We start from the raw sequence: 15,480 nt of genomic DNA, 5'->3' as shown, positions 1-15,480 counted from the left end.
CGCCTATGGAAAACGGCCGTCGTGTTCATTTGTCCCTATGTTCCCCACCCTATATTTTTGTACATAAAAAAAGCAAAGGCACAGCCTTCTCCATTCGCCAGTATGCTAAAACAAGGAGCAGTCCCGTATCACCCCCCCTCACCGCCCACACCCTTCTTTTAAGTAACCTAAGACATTAGCTGAGATTATGAAAATTTCTCGGATTAAATTACTGAGGGATACTATGGGACGAAAAATAAATCTGGCCACCAACGACGGGCAGGACACTGCCTTATTCACTAGCGTCTTTGCAAAAGTATACAACGCTACCAATATCAGGATTGGCACATTTGCAGAGTTTTTTTTTGTTGGGGAGCGGGGGTCACGCAGACGCAATCGCTTCCATAAGAAAAAAAAGTCTGGTAAAGCGAGTAAAGCGTAAAGCCGTCCCTTTCAAAGCCGAGTGAGTGAGTGAGTGAGTGAGTGAGTGAGTGAGTGAGTGAGTGAGTGAGTGAGTGAGTGAGTGAGTGAGTGAGTGAGTGAGTGAGTGAGTGAGTGAGCGAGCGAGTGAGTGAGCGAGCGAGTGGGAGAGAGAGTGAGTGGGAGAGAGAGAGTGAGCCGCAGAGCGAGTGAGAGCGAGTGAGAGTAAGTAAGCGAGTTAGTGAGCGAGCGAGCGAGTGAAAGAGTGAGTGAGCGAGCGAATGCACGAGTGTTTGAGCGTTCACCTATCTTTGTTGGGCGTGTTTTGTATGCAACGACCGCGGCCGAGAGTCGTTAAGTTTCGCTAAATATACATCAGCGAGAAGCGAACACGTCATCAAAGCGTCATCACTCAAGTTGTCCTTTTCAGGTCGTTCTGTCGGGTCTCCGCCTTTGTAATAACCAGCATGATCGCGATGAGTTGGAGCTATTAGACTGCATTTGCTCATATGCATTTACAAGGCCCGACGAACCCGTGATTCAAACAACACGGGCTACCACTTACAGTCCTAAACGCTTTGCTTGGGAAGAATCTACTTATATCTCGAATAGAGAATCTAGATATACAAAGTCATGCTAGAAGGGAACAGTGCTTGAAAATAGCACCCTTACGTCCTCGTTATCGCTATGGCTCCAACATATTTACGCAAGGAAGTGCGGTCCGCCCGCTATCATACCACTATTAAGTCAGCCCTAAAGAGCGCTTCTTTCGCAACTCTGCTGTGGGACCGGTTTCTACCATTCGCACGTACCCTTTATCTGCCGCGGGCCAATGAAAGGGTAGGCGAGAAAGACCGTAACGACCGTATACCATTCGGAGTGGAGCGATAAGAGCGCGTTAAGGGCGCACGGAGCGCACACTGATCGATCGAGCTGATGAAATATAGGGGCGTTCATCGACCGACGCAGTTGCTCAAGTTTGCTCGATGGAGAGCGGGGAATACAGAGCGGCCGGATTGCGCGGCGTTCACCGTCGTCTGATACTATGGTCCATGCAACTGTATGTAGCCGTTGTGCTCCAAGCGCGTGGTAATGTTCGGGCAAAGTAGAATACGTCTTTATAAAGTTAGCGCTCGCATAAAGTTCGCTAACATTATTAGTCTCACGGAAATCGGCAGTGTAACCTGTCATGGGCACGTCGATGAGTATTCTTAGTGCTGTATGAGAAATTAAACGAGTAATTTCGGTGCAAGAGGTTTGCACTGTAAAGAACAACAACAGGGTGCCATTAGTGTATTCGACTTTTGTCCTACGTCAATTTTCGCCCTGAAGAACGAAAAAGGGCGACTTTAATAAAGACTGCGCTATATGCATAGTGCTCAGTATACGGAAGGCGATCAGTTTCTTTGTCACAATGGAAATGAGCTGAAAGTTTTCTTGAAGGCGAAGATTGCTGGGCAAAGCTAAGCGCTTTGCCTCGTTTACCACACTGTTCCAGTAGTATTAACGTCTAGGGACCTCGTTCACGAGCATTTCCATTCGCTAGTACAAGGGCACCCCTTAAGACATACAGACAGGTCACACAGTTACAACGACATGGGTTTTTTTTTTGGGGGGGGGGGGGGGGGGGAGACAGTAAGCATCTAGGGATAATTGGCATTTCACTCCATTGAACAGATGGGGTATTCTAGATGAATGTAATAAAAGTCGTTAAGGCCTTGCTATTTGGACGCCACTGCTTATATTGCCACATGAAAAGTATCGTTTTAAGCCCCATGCATTTCTGTACGGTATAAACACCAAATTTAGAGGGACTAAGGGAATCTGGCTGCTGCGACAGTTGGTTCATCGTATACGCAAAATATCTTCACGCCAAACAAAACAAAACAAAACAGGAAATACGAACGGAACATGCGCTACTGCAACTTATTTTATTTTGGAGCCGTGTGTTTGCCTATATAACATAGCCCAGCATGCGGAGCATGCTTCGCACACAGTTCACAGATGCACACACACGCGCAAACACGTGCACACGTTTAAATCGTTCTTAAAATTTTAAACTCTAACGTGAAGAGGCGCAACCAATCTATTACTGATACAAGTTGCGCCACGCTTTTCTTGTTGTAATAATATCGCCCCGGTAATTCGCGTGCCTTCGCTCACGGCTTCCACCCAAATTTGCAATCCTAACTTACATTACGAAATGGAGGAGATGGAGGCGCACTGCGGTTTTTGTAATAGTGTCGACCAGTTAAGGGTGATTAACCCCGGTGTTCCGAATTCCTGCTCTCCTCGAGTCTTCAGCTGAGAAGAACCTCGATAGATATTTTCGCACGTAAAAGCTCTGCGGCATCCTGCGCTCAGCCGAGTAGAGAAAACACATACATGGTGTGGAGGACAGACAAAAATCCCAAGGCCAGAGAACTTTTGGAAGCACATCGCCTAAGGTGAAAGGCACGCTATTGTGTTAATAAAACTACGGTGATATCGTTAAACGTTGAGGTGCAGTTTCTGGATAAATTACTTCGCTGACGCAAGCTGGCACGCATATTGCTTAGGTCTCAATGTTGGTATAAATGTACACTGCTAGACTTTGCTAATAAACAGGAGTGTAGCGCATGTCCGTGCCCTCTTCTTCATGTGTGTGCGCGCGCGTGTGTGTGTGTGTGTGTGTGTGTGTGTGTGTGTGTGTGTGTGTGTGTGTGTGTGTGTGTGTGTGTGTGTGTGTGTGTGTGTGTGTGTGTGTGTGTGTGTGTGTGTGTGTGTGTGTGTGCGTGTGCGTGTGTACGTGCATGCACGCGCGCGCGCTACTGCTACGCAGTATTACAGCTATAAAAGTTTCAGCAGAAACCATGACTCAAACATTCCACTAAATTTTGGGCATATATACATCAAGACACGGGCCGGAGGCTGCATTTGTAATACGTCGGTAGCAACCTTCAGTACCGAGTTCCAATTTTTGTTCAGGAAGACTTTCGTGTGTGTGTGTGCGTGTGTGTACATGTTTGCTTGGTTGTTTATTTGGCTCAACATCCTTTAGAAGACATGGAATTTGATGGAGGCCTTTATTAAAGGCCCGACGGCTTTTATATATCGATATAAGACTGCTTATATTGCGTGTGTGATGGCCTTCGCTGCATTGCATTTGTGTTCATAAGTAAACCCTTGGTGGAGAGGTGACTAAACGGCGCTATTGTGGCGCGGCACGGTAATGCTCGGAGTTCTCTGCCACGTTCACAGATGGCGCTACTAACTTCAGCCCGCCCCTCCGCAGCAGCCCTGTCGAGACGGATGGCTCTGCGGCTTGCTACGCCGCGAGTAAAAACCGTGGTAAAACCATGGTAAAAACAATTGAGAGTTTTCATTATGGCCGTGCACTTCTCCCTACATCGCTAACAGCAACGGCTTGCTGCCCAGCTACATCGCCAGCTCTCCCTAACTGCTGGCGCTCGCAGAGGCCGTCGGCGCAGTCACTAAAAAGGGCAGTTCGGGGCACCCTGCGCATTTTATCTGACTTCTGCGCTCGAAATAATTATGGGAACGCTTTATAACACTGCTAAAACTTACTATTCTGTTAAAAATACCTATGCTACCGCCAGCGGGTTCCAGGGAGGACGCTTGTTGTTTTCCGAACGTAGTTTTACGAAGACTGGTAAGCTACATGTACTCCCTCAATGTTAGCAAGTATCGTGAATCGGTCATATAGACCCTAGTATCGCTTGGAGTTCGATCTCTTGGTAGTGCAAATTAAAAAAGAAAGAATGAAAGGCTTTAAGTTTAGATAATAAGGCAGATTTTTCTCAAGTGTAATTGGCTGTTTAATGTGTATTTAAAGACAAAAGTAAAATTGCTGTAAAGCACAGAGCAACTCAGACAAGCTTGGACAGCTTTCTGATTTCTTGGCTTATCTTTGCCCCCTTATGTTTCTGCCGCATGCAGTGCTGCCGCATCTTTACACAAATGTAGTAGTGCAGCCCCTTTCGCATTATGTCTGCTTTGTGCAGAGAGCGTGAGAGAAAGAAATGATATGATATGTTAGCAGCACATGGTCGAGTGTCTTACTGTAGGCACGGTTGTCACTCGGCTGTTTTGTGAACTGCTTTTCTATCACTTTCAAGAAGTAGTAGACGTTCAAGTTTGGATGAACGAGCTTCCCACGTGAATCGCTATGTCACAGAATCTCTTTCGTTTAACGAGTTTATCCCAGTAGGTTGCACGTACGGTCTTGTTACCAATATTTCTGCAAAGATAACTTTCACTTGGTAAATTATACAATCTACCGTATCTGCCATCCTATCGTCATGCTCCAGGACATCTTCAATTCCCAAATGTCTTCCTCGATCAGTGGGCCGAGCCTTTCTCTCAGTCTGCTAAGCCTGTTTGTTCTCAGCTCTCCTTGTTGAAAAGCAAATGTGATCTCACCAAGAATGATGCCCGGTCTCTTATCTTATCTGGAGGTCTTATGTCACTAAGAGTGATGCACGGTCCCTGCTCTTCGTCACTCATGGTGTAATTCCCCACTTTCGGGGCTTTGAGGAGGGTGTGTATGGAAATCATGCGATAAAGCTGCAAAAATGTAGGCAAGGTTGGGTGGCCATTGTGACCTCCAGTTTGCAGAATCGTTTCAAAAATACATTCAAGGCGGGGTTTATTCGTTTTTGCAGTTAATTCGTAGTCAAAGCCACACTCAGTCAGGAGATAGTTCGACAGTTCAACAACAGACTTTAAGTCACCCTGATGACTTCTGCAGTAGAGGGGGTCAAAACAATGCCCTTGTGAATTTTTCCTCTGAGTTCTTCTTCCCATAAGTGAAGCCACTGCATTGTATCTTGGAAGCATTGTATCTTGGCATTGGACTTGGAAGTCATTTCCCCCAAGTGGCACACCGTCAACTGGAAAGCGACGATTTGAGGCGTCCAACTGATTGTTTAAAACAAAGTAAACTGCGCCGTAATTCCACATCGTACGGGGGGGGGGGGGGGGGCGCATCCGCTTAGCGTAGAACTGAAGCCCCTTGCAAACAGCTTTGCCAAATATCTGCGTTGCCAGCTTCACCCCTATCTTAAACATAATTTATGGATTGACGTGATTGTATGTGATCTTCGGGCATACCATTTCATCACCTGCGTGCTTCGTATCTGCTAGATATAAAGCGTCATAGCGCCACCATCTTGCACACTTTCCATTGATGTGGAAAACCTTCATGCTGTAGAGACGGTTTCTAATGCATTTAAACGAATGCGGTGCATCGGAGAGCATGTAAACCCGCCTTGAACTGTCAGATGGGTACTCTAAGGGGTTAGTGACACGTTCCAACACAACACTGACTCCTAAGTGTCTCCGCATGTTTTCATTGGTTGTTGCACCATGGCAAACAACTCCATCGATGTGCATCTTTGTTTGTGGGAGTTTTAGAATGCATTGGAGGAGCAGCTGTGAAATCCAGTTCCTTTTGTTGGTCCTTTTGGCGCATAAACTATAATATGCTGGAGATAGCTGTCAGCAAATAGAGCGAATGCAAATAGCAGTCCACCGTGGGCAAGCTCCTTAGTCTCAATCGTCGTGCGCATAGTCAACCAACCCCGAGTTTCATCGTAGTCTTCGAATGCACGGCCAGTTCTTGCCTGGATTGAATTTCATCAAGGAGCAGCATTTCTCTTCGTTCCCGAGGACTGTTGGTTGCTGTCTTGGTTGCGAGGACCGCCAGAAACAGCTTATCAAGTCCACACTGCAGTCCCCTCATTCTGATGTATTTCCTCATGGTGGTGATGGAGGGCAGCGGGAAGATATCATCGTTTCTCAAGAACGACTATGTAGAGGACATGCAAATATGGAGAAGGCACAGCACAATCAGTAGTTGGTGTATCTTCAGTTCCTCTGAGCTGTGCACTTCGCTGCTGTAACATAGTCTGAAATGAGAAGTAACTTTACTGATGGGATGTCGTGCTTCTGCAGGCGGTGCTGGAGGTCTTCATTTTGAAGTGACTCCATCTTATCCTTCGACTGCTTCAGTTCCTTTATCAGCAACTTGTTTCTTGCCAAAAGAGGAACTGTTGATCTTCTTAGTGACATCTTAGTGCTGCGGAGTGTTTCAATCATTTCCACTTGGTTAAATTGTAATGGTATCCTAGTACGCTGAAACACCATGTTTCCCTTCTTTCTTGCCGCCTGATGAGATGTATTGATCCGCAGGGTGTCATGAAGGGAGCTAGAAGTCTGGCGGACACTTCCTTGAACCAGTGTCGTTGTGCACCTACAACGCCACCACTTTCCTTGAGGAACTCCATAAGCACACTCAGGCTCCGCTATGGGGTAACCCTTATTGCTTGGTCCGCCTGAGGAACACGTATTGCTTCTACGCAGTTTTACTACTTACTCCACATCAGAGAGTAGAGTCCCGCTAGCACTGACAGCAACGAAGGCAGGTTTCAGAAACTTCCTCAGCAGAACAATGTTCACGCTCATGTCGCTTTTGATGTGCACCTCTTTGGATGTGTAGACAGTCGATGCCCCAGAGTCATGCTTCACAGCAATTTTTGAGTACGCAGTATCTATAATGCTCTTCATATCTACGCAAAATACAGCTCAAGAGGATTCGTGAAGACGCGCGGACTGGGCGCTTTCAAACAGTACGTCAAAGGCAGTTTCGTTTGTGTTGTGTGTTGGTAAGTCAGGCGTGTTATCATCACCTTGCGATGGATTGTTATGAGCTTCTATAGCACTGCGCTCAGAGCGGTTTCTCCATTCCCGGTAGAGAGCGCCGCGACTTCACCGGCAACGCACTGGTGTTGGGTTTCCGCTTCACTAGTTTCATCGAAGGCTTCACATTCTTCGGGAGGTACGCGGGGCATCCATCAAAAATTGAGGAAGCCGCGTCCTTCGCTCACGTGGCTCCACAGTCACCTTGAACGAGGACACTTCTGCTTGCATGACTTTAGCCACTGTCGCAACTCCGAACAAAGCCCTTCCCCAAGTCACCGGTGCCTCATGAAGCCATAAAACACGGATGCGAGGTTTGACAAAGAAAACAGGGGAAACAGAGCAATGAAGTCGACGCTGTTGTCAACGCTCAACAAGCGGCCGTTCACGGGCAGGGAGGGCTTCAGCACGGCTCACCATCCGGCGGAGAGGCGGCCAACTGCAACCTTCACGGAGTACGGTCGTCATGGCCACGCGCCGCTGTCGTTCGGTCACCTCTCCTTGCACCGTGGGTGAACCCAACCGTGAAACAGGTTCGGTGTATGGCAGTAAAAAATGGAAGACCGTTTATTGAGAAAAATATGGTTAAAAATGGGAGCGTTTTCTTATGCACCCTGAGTAAAGTAGAAGTCCAAAATGCTTCGACCGAGCCGGAATGTGGCAATCGGATAGACGTCGGCTTCATAAAACGAGGGACCGACGTCGAATTCCGACCACCGGAAGCGTTGGTTTTAGGGGCGAAGCCCTTTAAGCGCTCGAGCTGTCGGCGTATCCTGTCGTCATCGTCTCATGTAGTCACGGTGCTAAAACACCGGTACACTCGTTTTCCTACACTTCGCGCTAGAACGTAAACGGTACTTAAAGAACACAGCCGGACACTCGTTTTCCAACGCCTCGCGCTGGAACGTGTCATCGCCGCGGGCAAAAAAACACGCACTAAAAGAACACACTGGGACACTTGTTTTCAAACGTCTCCATTTAGAACGCTTCGTGCTTCAAAGACAAGAGACTTACAGCAAAGCTGTATGCCTCAACCCCCACCGGTTTCATCTGTGAGAAAAAACGCATAGGCGCCAAGAATACTTATACATACTTTATACTTCACGCTTCGCCCCTCCCCAGGTTTCACGTTAGAGGAGATGGCCTGGTATTTTGCTTGGGGTGCTTGATAGGTCTTAAAGCGAAATGTAAAGTTTGCTTTTCTAGTGTGTTTTGCTCCACTAATGAAACCACCAGTAAGGCATAGACAGTATCGCTTTAAAAAGGTGCTGAAAAAATGCTTGGTGTTTGTTACGCTGGCTTTGTACAGTGTTTTTGAGCGTTGCAGTGAATGAGACACGCAAGAAAGCCTAGGAGGCCTCTGCAAAATTGCGACGAATGCTACCACAATGATTACAATCTACCAATAAATTATTCTTCAGGTTTCTAAAGATATTTATGTATACTTTCAACGTGAAGTTTGGATACTTCTGCAAATGCCCGTCATATTGCGGCCGCACATCATCTTGGAATTAAGTAGACCAAAATAGGAAGGCGGACAAAAAAACATATCTTACGACTATGGCAACAAATACAAATGAAAGCACAGCGTTTGCAAATTATTATTCCGCACTTTTTTGAAATATTACCTAATGTACCAAGGTTATGTACAGTCCATCTGAACTCCTTTGCAGGTCTTTCGATATCTTACAGCTATCTAGCCTAGCATGATTGCCTGGATCAGTCAGGCTTCCATCTTTTATTCACTTAGTGTAGGATGCTCATCACAGCTTCCATTCTTTTATTAAGATCTGATCATGTACTGGGATTTTTGGTCGAACTGTCTGGAATGACTGTCAAGGGGACTATGCGTACAATACTCATAACAACCTCCATTCCCTCAAATCGGACGTTGTCGTGAACTGTGGTTCTTGTTAAAAGTGTCTGCAATCGCCGCTTCTACGCCCGTACCAAGAAGTTCTACCAAAATTATTGGGTTTTTATGACAGTTGTCTATCGCAAGTCTCAGGCAGTGAGATCTCGCCCTCTGTATTTATGTCATTTTAAAATCAAACGACGCAACAACGCCAAAAACGCATCTTGGAGGCGCGCCCAGATGTGGCCCAGCAGTCGCCAGTAACGCCATGACACAAAACGATATTTTCAAAGCGACAGTGGGGGTGAGGAATTCTCCACTAGATGGACAATAAACAGCGGAGCTCGTTCGGTGGGAAATTGAAGTCGACAAAGCGTAGTGGAGAGCTCCCAACAATGTTCGATCCAAAGGTCAATTTCATTTTACGCCGTCTTTCGTGCCCGTCAGATCTTTGACTCAGCTGGCGGAGTTCTTCCCACCAATTCTTTGTCTGACCCAGAAGATTCTTCTTTCTTCCTCTTCGCGGACGTGGCTTGTGTTCGACATCGTGTGAGATAAAATGCTGAAGGCCGATCACACGCCTTTGGCATGGAATCGCTGCTCAGAGTGACTGTTCAAGATATTCGGAAGTAAAAGACTCACGCGTAGTTATACTGATGGTGCTTGGTAATTGCTCGGCAAGAAAAAAAATCGCGCAAAACGAATCATTCGTTTGGACAGGGCCGGAGTGAGAGGGGTGTAAAAAAATATTCTTGTTTGGTAATTTCGCGAAGACAATCTCAAAGCTTTTTAGCAAACTCAAAGTCCTTTTTTACTTCAAAAATTGCAAGGTCAGTATAAAAGTCATGCTGGTTACAACGCAAACATAAAACCAAATTGAGGTACGCAATGGAATAAACACTTAAAAATGTGGAAACTCTCAAGCGACCTTCTTCGACTGCCCCAGTGGCAGAGACCTAGTTGTGACGGGCTGGGGCCCACAAATCTATCGGCTAAGAAGCACGATTGCCTCTCGTTGTGTCCGACCAAACCTCTATAATCATAGAAGCGCAAATCGCTGTTCGTCCTGCATTTGGTACCACTCTAATGACGTCTCTACTGTCGTTGCACAGCGGGAAATATTGACGCACATTTATTCTTTTTTTGCCGAGAGCAGAGAGAAGACAACGTATTCCGGGGTTTCCAAGTAATCGATTGCTTGATTTTGAAATGACTCAGCGATTAACGTAACCACCATGGTTGGTTTCTTCACCCTTCTTCCCGTTTTCTTCAGTTCATCGGAGACTGGTAGTGGCGAAGTATTGGGGCCGCAACTTCTAAATGAATTGGCCTTCATTAGCACCTGCAATGTTTCCCTAATTAAAAATAATATAAGACACATATGCCAAAATGGTCGAAGAATGTGAATCATATTTACGTATGGCTGCTGTACAGAACTAGCTTGCACTTGACCACATAGCACGTGTTGGGAATGCTAACAAGGACAACTTGTGGGGCAGCAAAAGGAACTGCGGCTGTGACAAAAAAGCGGACACCGAGAGCTGCGCAGAGGGCTCCTTATGTCTTGTACTGGTTATTGCACTTTCTAAGTTTCGCCGAACCGCCTTTGCAGTGGTTCGGCGGGGAGCCATCGTAAGCGAAGTGTTTCACGCTTTGGTGATTCCTATAAATTCCTATAAATTTACGAGACCGTGTTCCAACTACTTTTGACAGCCCCTTTACAAAAGCTTTTAATCTTACCTCTTCCACCAGCCAAAGTAGAAGATTTCCTAGCGCTTGTGATTTAAGTGATGAGGAACATTATGCCAGTTCTCAAACAGCTGGATTTCTTCAGACAGCAAAGCATATAACGAATGTATTCTGTAAACAAAAACTTATCCGGCCGTCATTAAAACAACGCAACTCACTTAACCGCCGAAACTGGTTAAATAAGGTATGCTAGAATTAGCTAAATGTCTGACACATTGTACCAATTATTTCGAAGTACCTGTCGTTAGATTTTCGGTCTCAGAGGCCAGGGTGGTTGAGAGCTCGTCCGGGTCCCCAGTGCCACCGCCAAGGGTTCCTGAGGGGAGAAAGTGTTTTTGTGAGGCTTAATAAAGCCTCTGTTAGGGCGAACATTACGAAACCACTTAATCATTTAATACAAAATCAATTCGCTCAATAATAAAAAACGACAAAAATCATGACATATTCCTTTTGAATAAAATTTCTAAAACAAAAAAAAATGTGGTGATGGCTAAGCACTTCTGGTTCGGCTCTTTCGCCACCCTGCCACCGCCGCCCAAGTGAAGATGACTGTTGTCACCACAATTGTTGAGAGTTTTAGCAGTCCGTCTATTAGGTCGTGTACGTAGTTACCGTGATTACCGGGACCCGTCTGCGCCTGCGCGCACGCATGGAAGGGCGAGGAGGCGCGCCCCACCATGACGAATGCGCGGACATGGCGAAGGCCGGCCCGCGGAACGAATCCCCCTACCGTGATGAATGCACAAGTGCCCAGACGGGTCCTGGTCAAGACAGTAACTACGTACACGACGGAACAGACGGACTGCTAAAACTCTCTAACAACTTGCTATTTCTAAAACCACCGGTAACCGGGTTTCGCTCGGCGAAGCAACCTGCCCCAGGGAGAGCGGGACACGGTACCAGCAGAGATGGTCGTCAGCACCAGCACTCAAACAGCTCCGCTGTTAAAAGAAAAATGTAGGCGGCCCGAAGTGTTTGTTGAGAAATAGCCTCTTAGCATTTTGAGCTGAGATACTGTGTGAACAAGGTCTGGACATCAGAACGAATGGCGCCGTAAGCTCAACCATCTGCCCCCTCGTATTCCACGTCAGCCTGTAGCACGAAGTGTTCGCAAAACCCCATTAAATGTACTGACCATTTTCCGTCTCCGTGTGGGTAGCGTTGAGGTTTTCTGCAAGTCACAAAGGAATTGAAATGGCAGTGTCGGCCAAGTTAAATTCTGATACTCGCCACTGAGGAAATGATAAAAGAACTAAACACTCCTAAACGATGATTACATGTATCGAACCCAAACCCTTTCTCTGTATGCTCACAGTGTTGGTGAATAACAGGGAGAAAAAGCGCTCAAGTCTTCATAGGCCACGTATAATTAAATTAATAGGGCATGTATAATTTGTAATATAATTCATGTATATTTTTTAATAGGGCACGTATAATTGAACCGTTCAAACAGGCCACCATGTCATTGTGCCATTGTACGCTTGTTTAGTTGGTGCGTGTGTGCGCCTGCGTGCGTGTGTGTGTGCGTGTGTGTGAACGCTATGTGTAATTCCCTCAGTAGCGGTTCTTAAAAGTTTATGTACAGGTGCCGCCATAAAAAATCGGTACATGGATTTGTGATTATCGCAAAAAAATTGCGCCCACCTCCCCGCGAGGGGAACCCTGAGTAGGTGCGACGCATCGTGGGGTTCACTTGGTTTTTTCCGTTGGATTGATTCTGAAATCGCGTGAAACGTGTCGGGAACGCGTATGACTATTATGTTTTATGATTAGTCAATCCTGGTCAGTCTCTCTAAGTGGTATGCTTGGGGCTTCGCTGTCGCAACGACCTTTACTCCATCATTGTTGCTGTAAGTGGGAGCTTCTTTTCTTTTATTGCAAGTGTTAATCATTGCCCCATCATGCGTTGTATCAGTAGCTTCTTGACGTAGTTTGAATGAGTCAAGGATATAAGGCGTGTTCGTAGCATTTGATTCTGTCTCGGTTTTGTGGCGCAGTGGGAAGATCACCATGTACCTCGCGTTCTGCCCACAGGGTCGTGGGATCGAAACAGGGCGCCGCTAACTATTATTTTTTTTATAGTGTAGGGGGAGGGGTGTGGACGCAAAACGCCGTATGTCGGGACAAGGCGAGTGAATGAGATGCAGTCGCATCTAATACGTATCTCACTGGCTTAATGAAAGCAATTACCGGTTAACAGGAAGCTTTTTCTGTTAGGGAGGACCCCTTTCAACACACGCCAATGCAGCGGCAGGAAGTTACCGCGAGAAGAAATTCCTGTAAATTTACGAGACCGTGTTCCTATTACTTTTGACAGCACCTGTACAAAAGCTTTAAATTCCACTTCTTCCACAATCCAAAGTAGAAACGATTTAGTAGCGCTTGTGATTTTAGTGGTGAGGAATATTATGGCAGTTGTAAGAGAGCTGGATTTCTGGAGACAGCAAAGCATATGAACGAACGTTTTCTGCAAAAAACTTGTCAGGCAGCTTCAAATCAGCGCAGCTCACTCAACCCCCGAAACTAGTTAAAAAAGGTATGCTAGATTTATCCAAATGTCTGACCAATTGTTTATAGCTGCACTATTCCAAACAAATATTTCCAAGTACCTGTCGTTAGAATTTCGGTCTCAGAGGCCAGGGTGGTTGAGAGCGCGTCCGGGTCCCCGCCGCCACCGCCAAGAGTTCCTGCGGGGAGAAAGTGTCGTTGTGAGATTGAATAAAGCCTCTTTTAGGACGTATATTACACAACCAGCCAATGAGTTAAAGCAAACTAAATTGGCTGCATCAAACAACTACAAAAACCATGGATTACGCTTTTTCGTATAAAATGCGAAAACAAAAATTTAGAATTAAAGTATGTTCAACCTACTAGGAAATGCTTTGATATGTGGCTGGGGTGAGTATCTTTACTAACAGTGAAGCTCTTTAGCAAATCGCAATTTTTCGTACCCGCAGTTAAGAATACTAAGAAATTGCACAGCTCGAGCACGTGAGCGCAGGCCTCGCGGTGACCGCTCGGCAGGGAACAAAACCAAGAAAAGGCCAAGCGCTCCTGTGTGCGTGCCTCTCGACGACCACCGAGCGTCCCCGGCGTATGTTTTTCAAGCCAAGCCTGCCCACTCAGGGAGATTGGTCAAGATTGTGGCTACTGCCCAGCAGTACAAAATCCAAGAAAAGGTAGAGCACTCTTGTGCGCGTGCCTGGTGGCGACCGCCCAGCGTCCACGGCTCATATTTGCAAGCCACGCATACCTACTTACGGAGATTACGCAAGATTACCCTTCCCCTCCCCCGCCAAAGCGTTCGCCGTAATCGTGGCACCACTTGCTACGCCCCTCCAAGGTGATGTCCAATGATTATCACTTCCCAAGAAATGAACGTATCTCACAGTTATAGCAACAATCGCGGAGTAAAGGCCTTTGCGGCAGCGGAGAAGAAGCAAATATTCTGCTTCCTGATGGTTCTGAAGGCTGCGTACAGCCTGCGTACGCGTTAGTGTGAGCTTCCTTCATTTTCTTTTTTCTTGCAATTTCTCTCTGAGCATCAGCTTGAGTTTTGACATACCATGAGCACGTTTCCATGGTGCGCGCTATTTTGCAAGTAAAACATTTTCTGAATTAAGCTTGCAAATTCTCCCTCCGAACTGACTTCTTAACTTACACAGACTAGCAATGGATAAAAGGGTAAAGCTCGTTGCTAACGTTTTTAATGGCCCAAAGATGAAACATGGTGCCAACTGATTTAACCCCAACCGATCAATTACACCCACCTGCTTACACCCCTAGGCCGGAAAATGCATAACCAAGTCCCGATTACGAGATTCACCGGAAAGCTGTCCAGCACCCATGGAGAAGTTCCACCACGTACGCACACCTGGCTACCCTAGTGCGGAACGAAACGAAACAGCCCATCACGCCAACTCCCAGTTCCGAGCACGCCATGACTCGCCGTCTATTCGGAAATGCAAAGCCAGGATATTTCATCTAGCACTATGACCTAAGGACAACGCCCTGCATGGAATGTTTACCCTAGCGTCTCTAAATAGCCTACGCGTAAGAGTACCGCCACCTCGTGTACCAGGAAGCGTCTGGGGGCCATTTTTTTCTGGCTTGCAGTGTTGCCATTTCTTTCTCCGAAACCGCCGGTGGTTGTGACGGGCAGAGTGGGACCGGCCGCTCTAGCGTCCGCGCAGCAGAGAAAGAGGGCAGGCGCCTAGAAACAAAATGGCTGAGCCCACATGTAAACAAATATCACATGGTGCCGGCCGACCAATGAAAATCCTGGCGGCACATAACAATGAGAGAAAAGAGTGTCGAACTTTAAAAGCCTTTATTTAGTGACGCTAGTTTACCCCACTCTGAGAACAACGGCGGGAAGCGATTCTCACCCGTATGAAAAGCCCGGAGGAATTCTCTTGCATCTCACCGCACATGCCAGCCCATCTACAAACGAACCGACCGCCTACTTCCCTAAAGGGTAGAGAGCACTCAACCACGTTCTTTATCCACGTATTTCTTTGCCGCTACAGTGGTGAAGCTTTAGACGCACTGCGACGAGAGCATCGCTGCGTATTGGAAACGTGCAACGTGCATGTATCCAAACACACGTACTTTTCAACGAGTCTGTAGAGGCATTTGATTAGTGTGAATAGCGCGAGCCTTATACTCCTCGTCCACGCCTTTGTTCCACGTTTCTCCAGGCACTCGCCGCATATATTTGTGAACGCGCTTTGTATTCCATGCACGAATCTGGCGCCGTCTGGTTAGTGTAAATTGAA

General features: G+C 46.7%; 1 protein-coding gene and 1 long non-coding RNA gene across 3 annotated transcripts in view; one reads left to right on the top strand and one right to left on the bottom strand.

Moving 5' to 3' along the window:
• The window catches only part of LOC144166368 (uncharacterized), a 55,242-nt gene extending 40,107 nt beyond the window's left edge, over positions 1-15,135 (bottom strand). Inside the window, exons 1-3 of the mRNA XM_077695884.1 lie at positions 15,129-15,135; positions 13,312-13,389; positions 10,941-11,018 (exon numbers count right to left, since the gene is read on the bottom strand). Of these exons, the coding sequence (XP_077552010.1) occupies positions 10,941-11,018; positions 13,312-13,389; positions 15,129-15,135 (163 nt within the window). The remainder of the gene's footprint in view (positions 1-10,940; positions 11,019-13,311; positions 13,390-15,128) is intronic.
• The window catches only part of LOC144166414 (uncharacterized), a 345,992-nt gene that overhangs the window by 89,671 nt on the left and 240,841 nt on the right, over positions 1-15,480 (top strand). The window lies entirely within an intron of this gene.

This window comes from Haemaphysalis longicornis, unplaced genomic scaffold (assembly GCF_048455015.1).
Source record: "Haemaphysalis longicornis isolate Haplotype H1 unplaced genomic scaffold, Haemaphysalis longicornis Haplotype H1 scaffold_17, whole genome shotgun sequence".
NCBI lineage: Eukaryota > Metazoa > Arthropoda > Arachnida > Ixodida > Ixodidae > Haemaphysalis > Haemaphysalis longicornis.
Note: the sequence above shows the minus strand (reverse complement) of the source record. Positions and strands in the feature narration are given on the sequence as shown.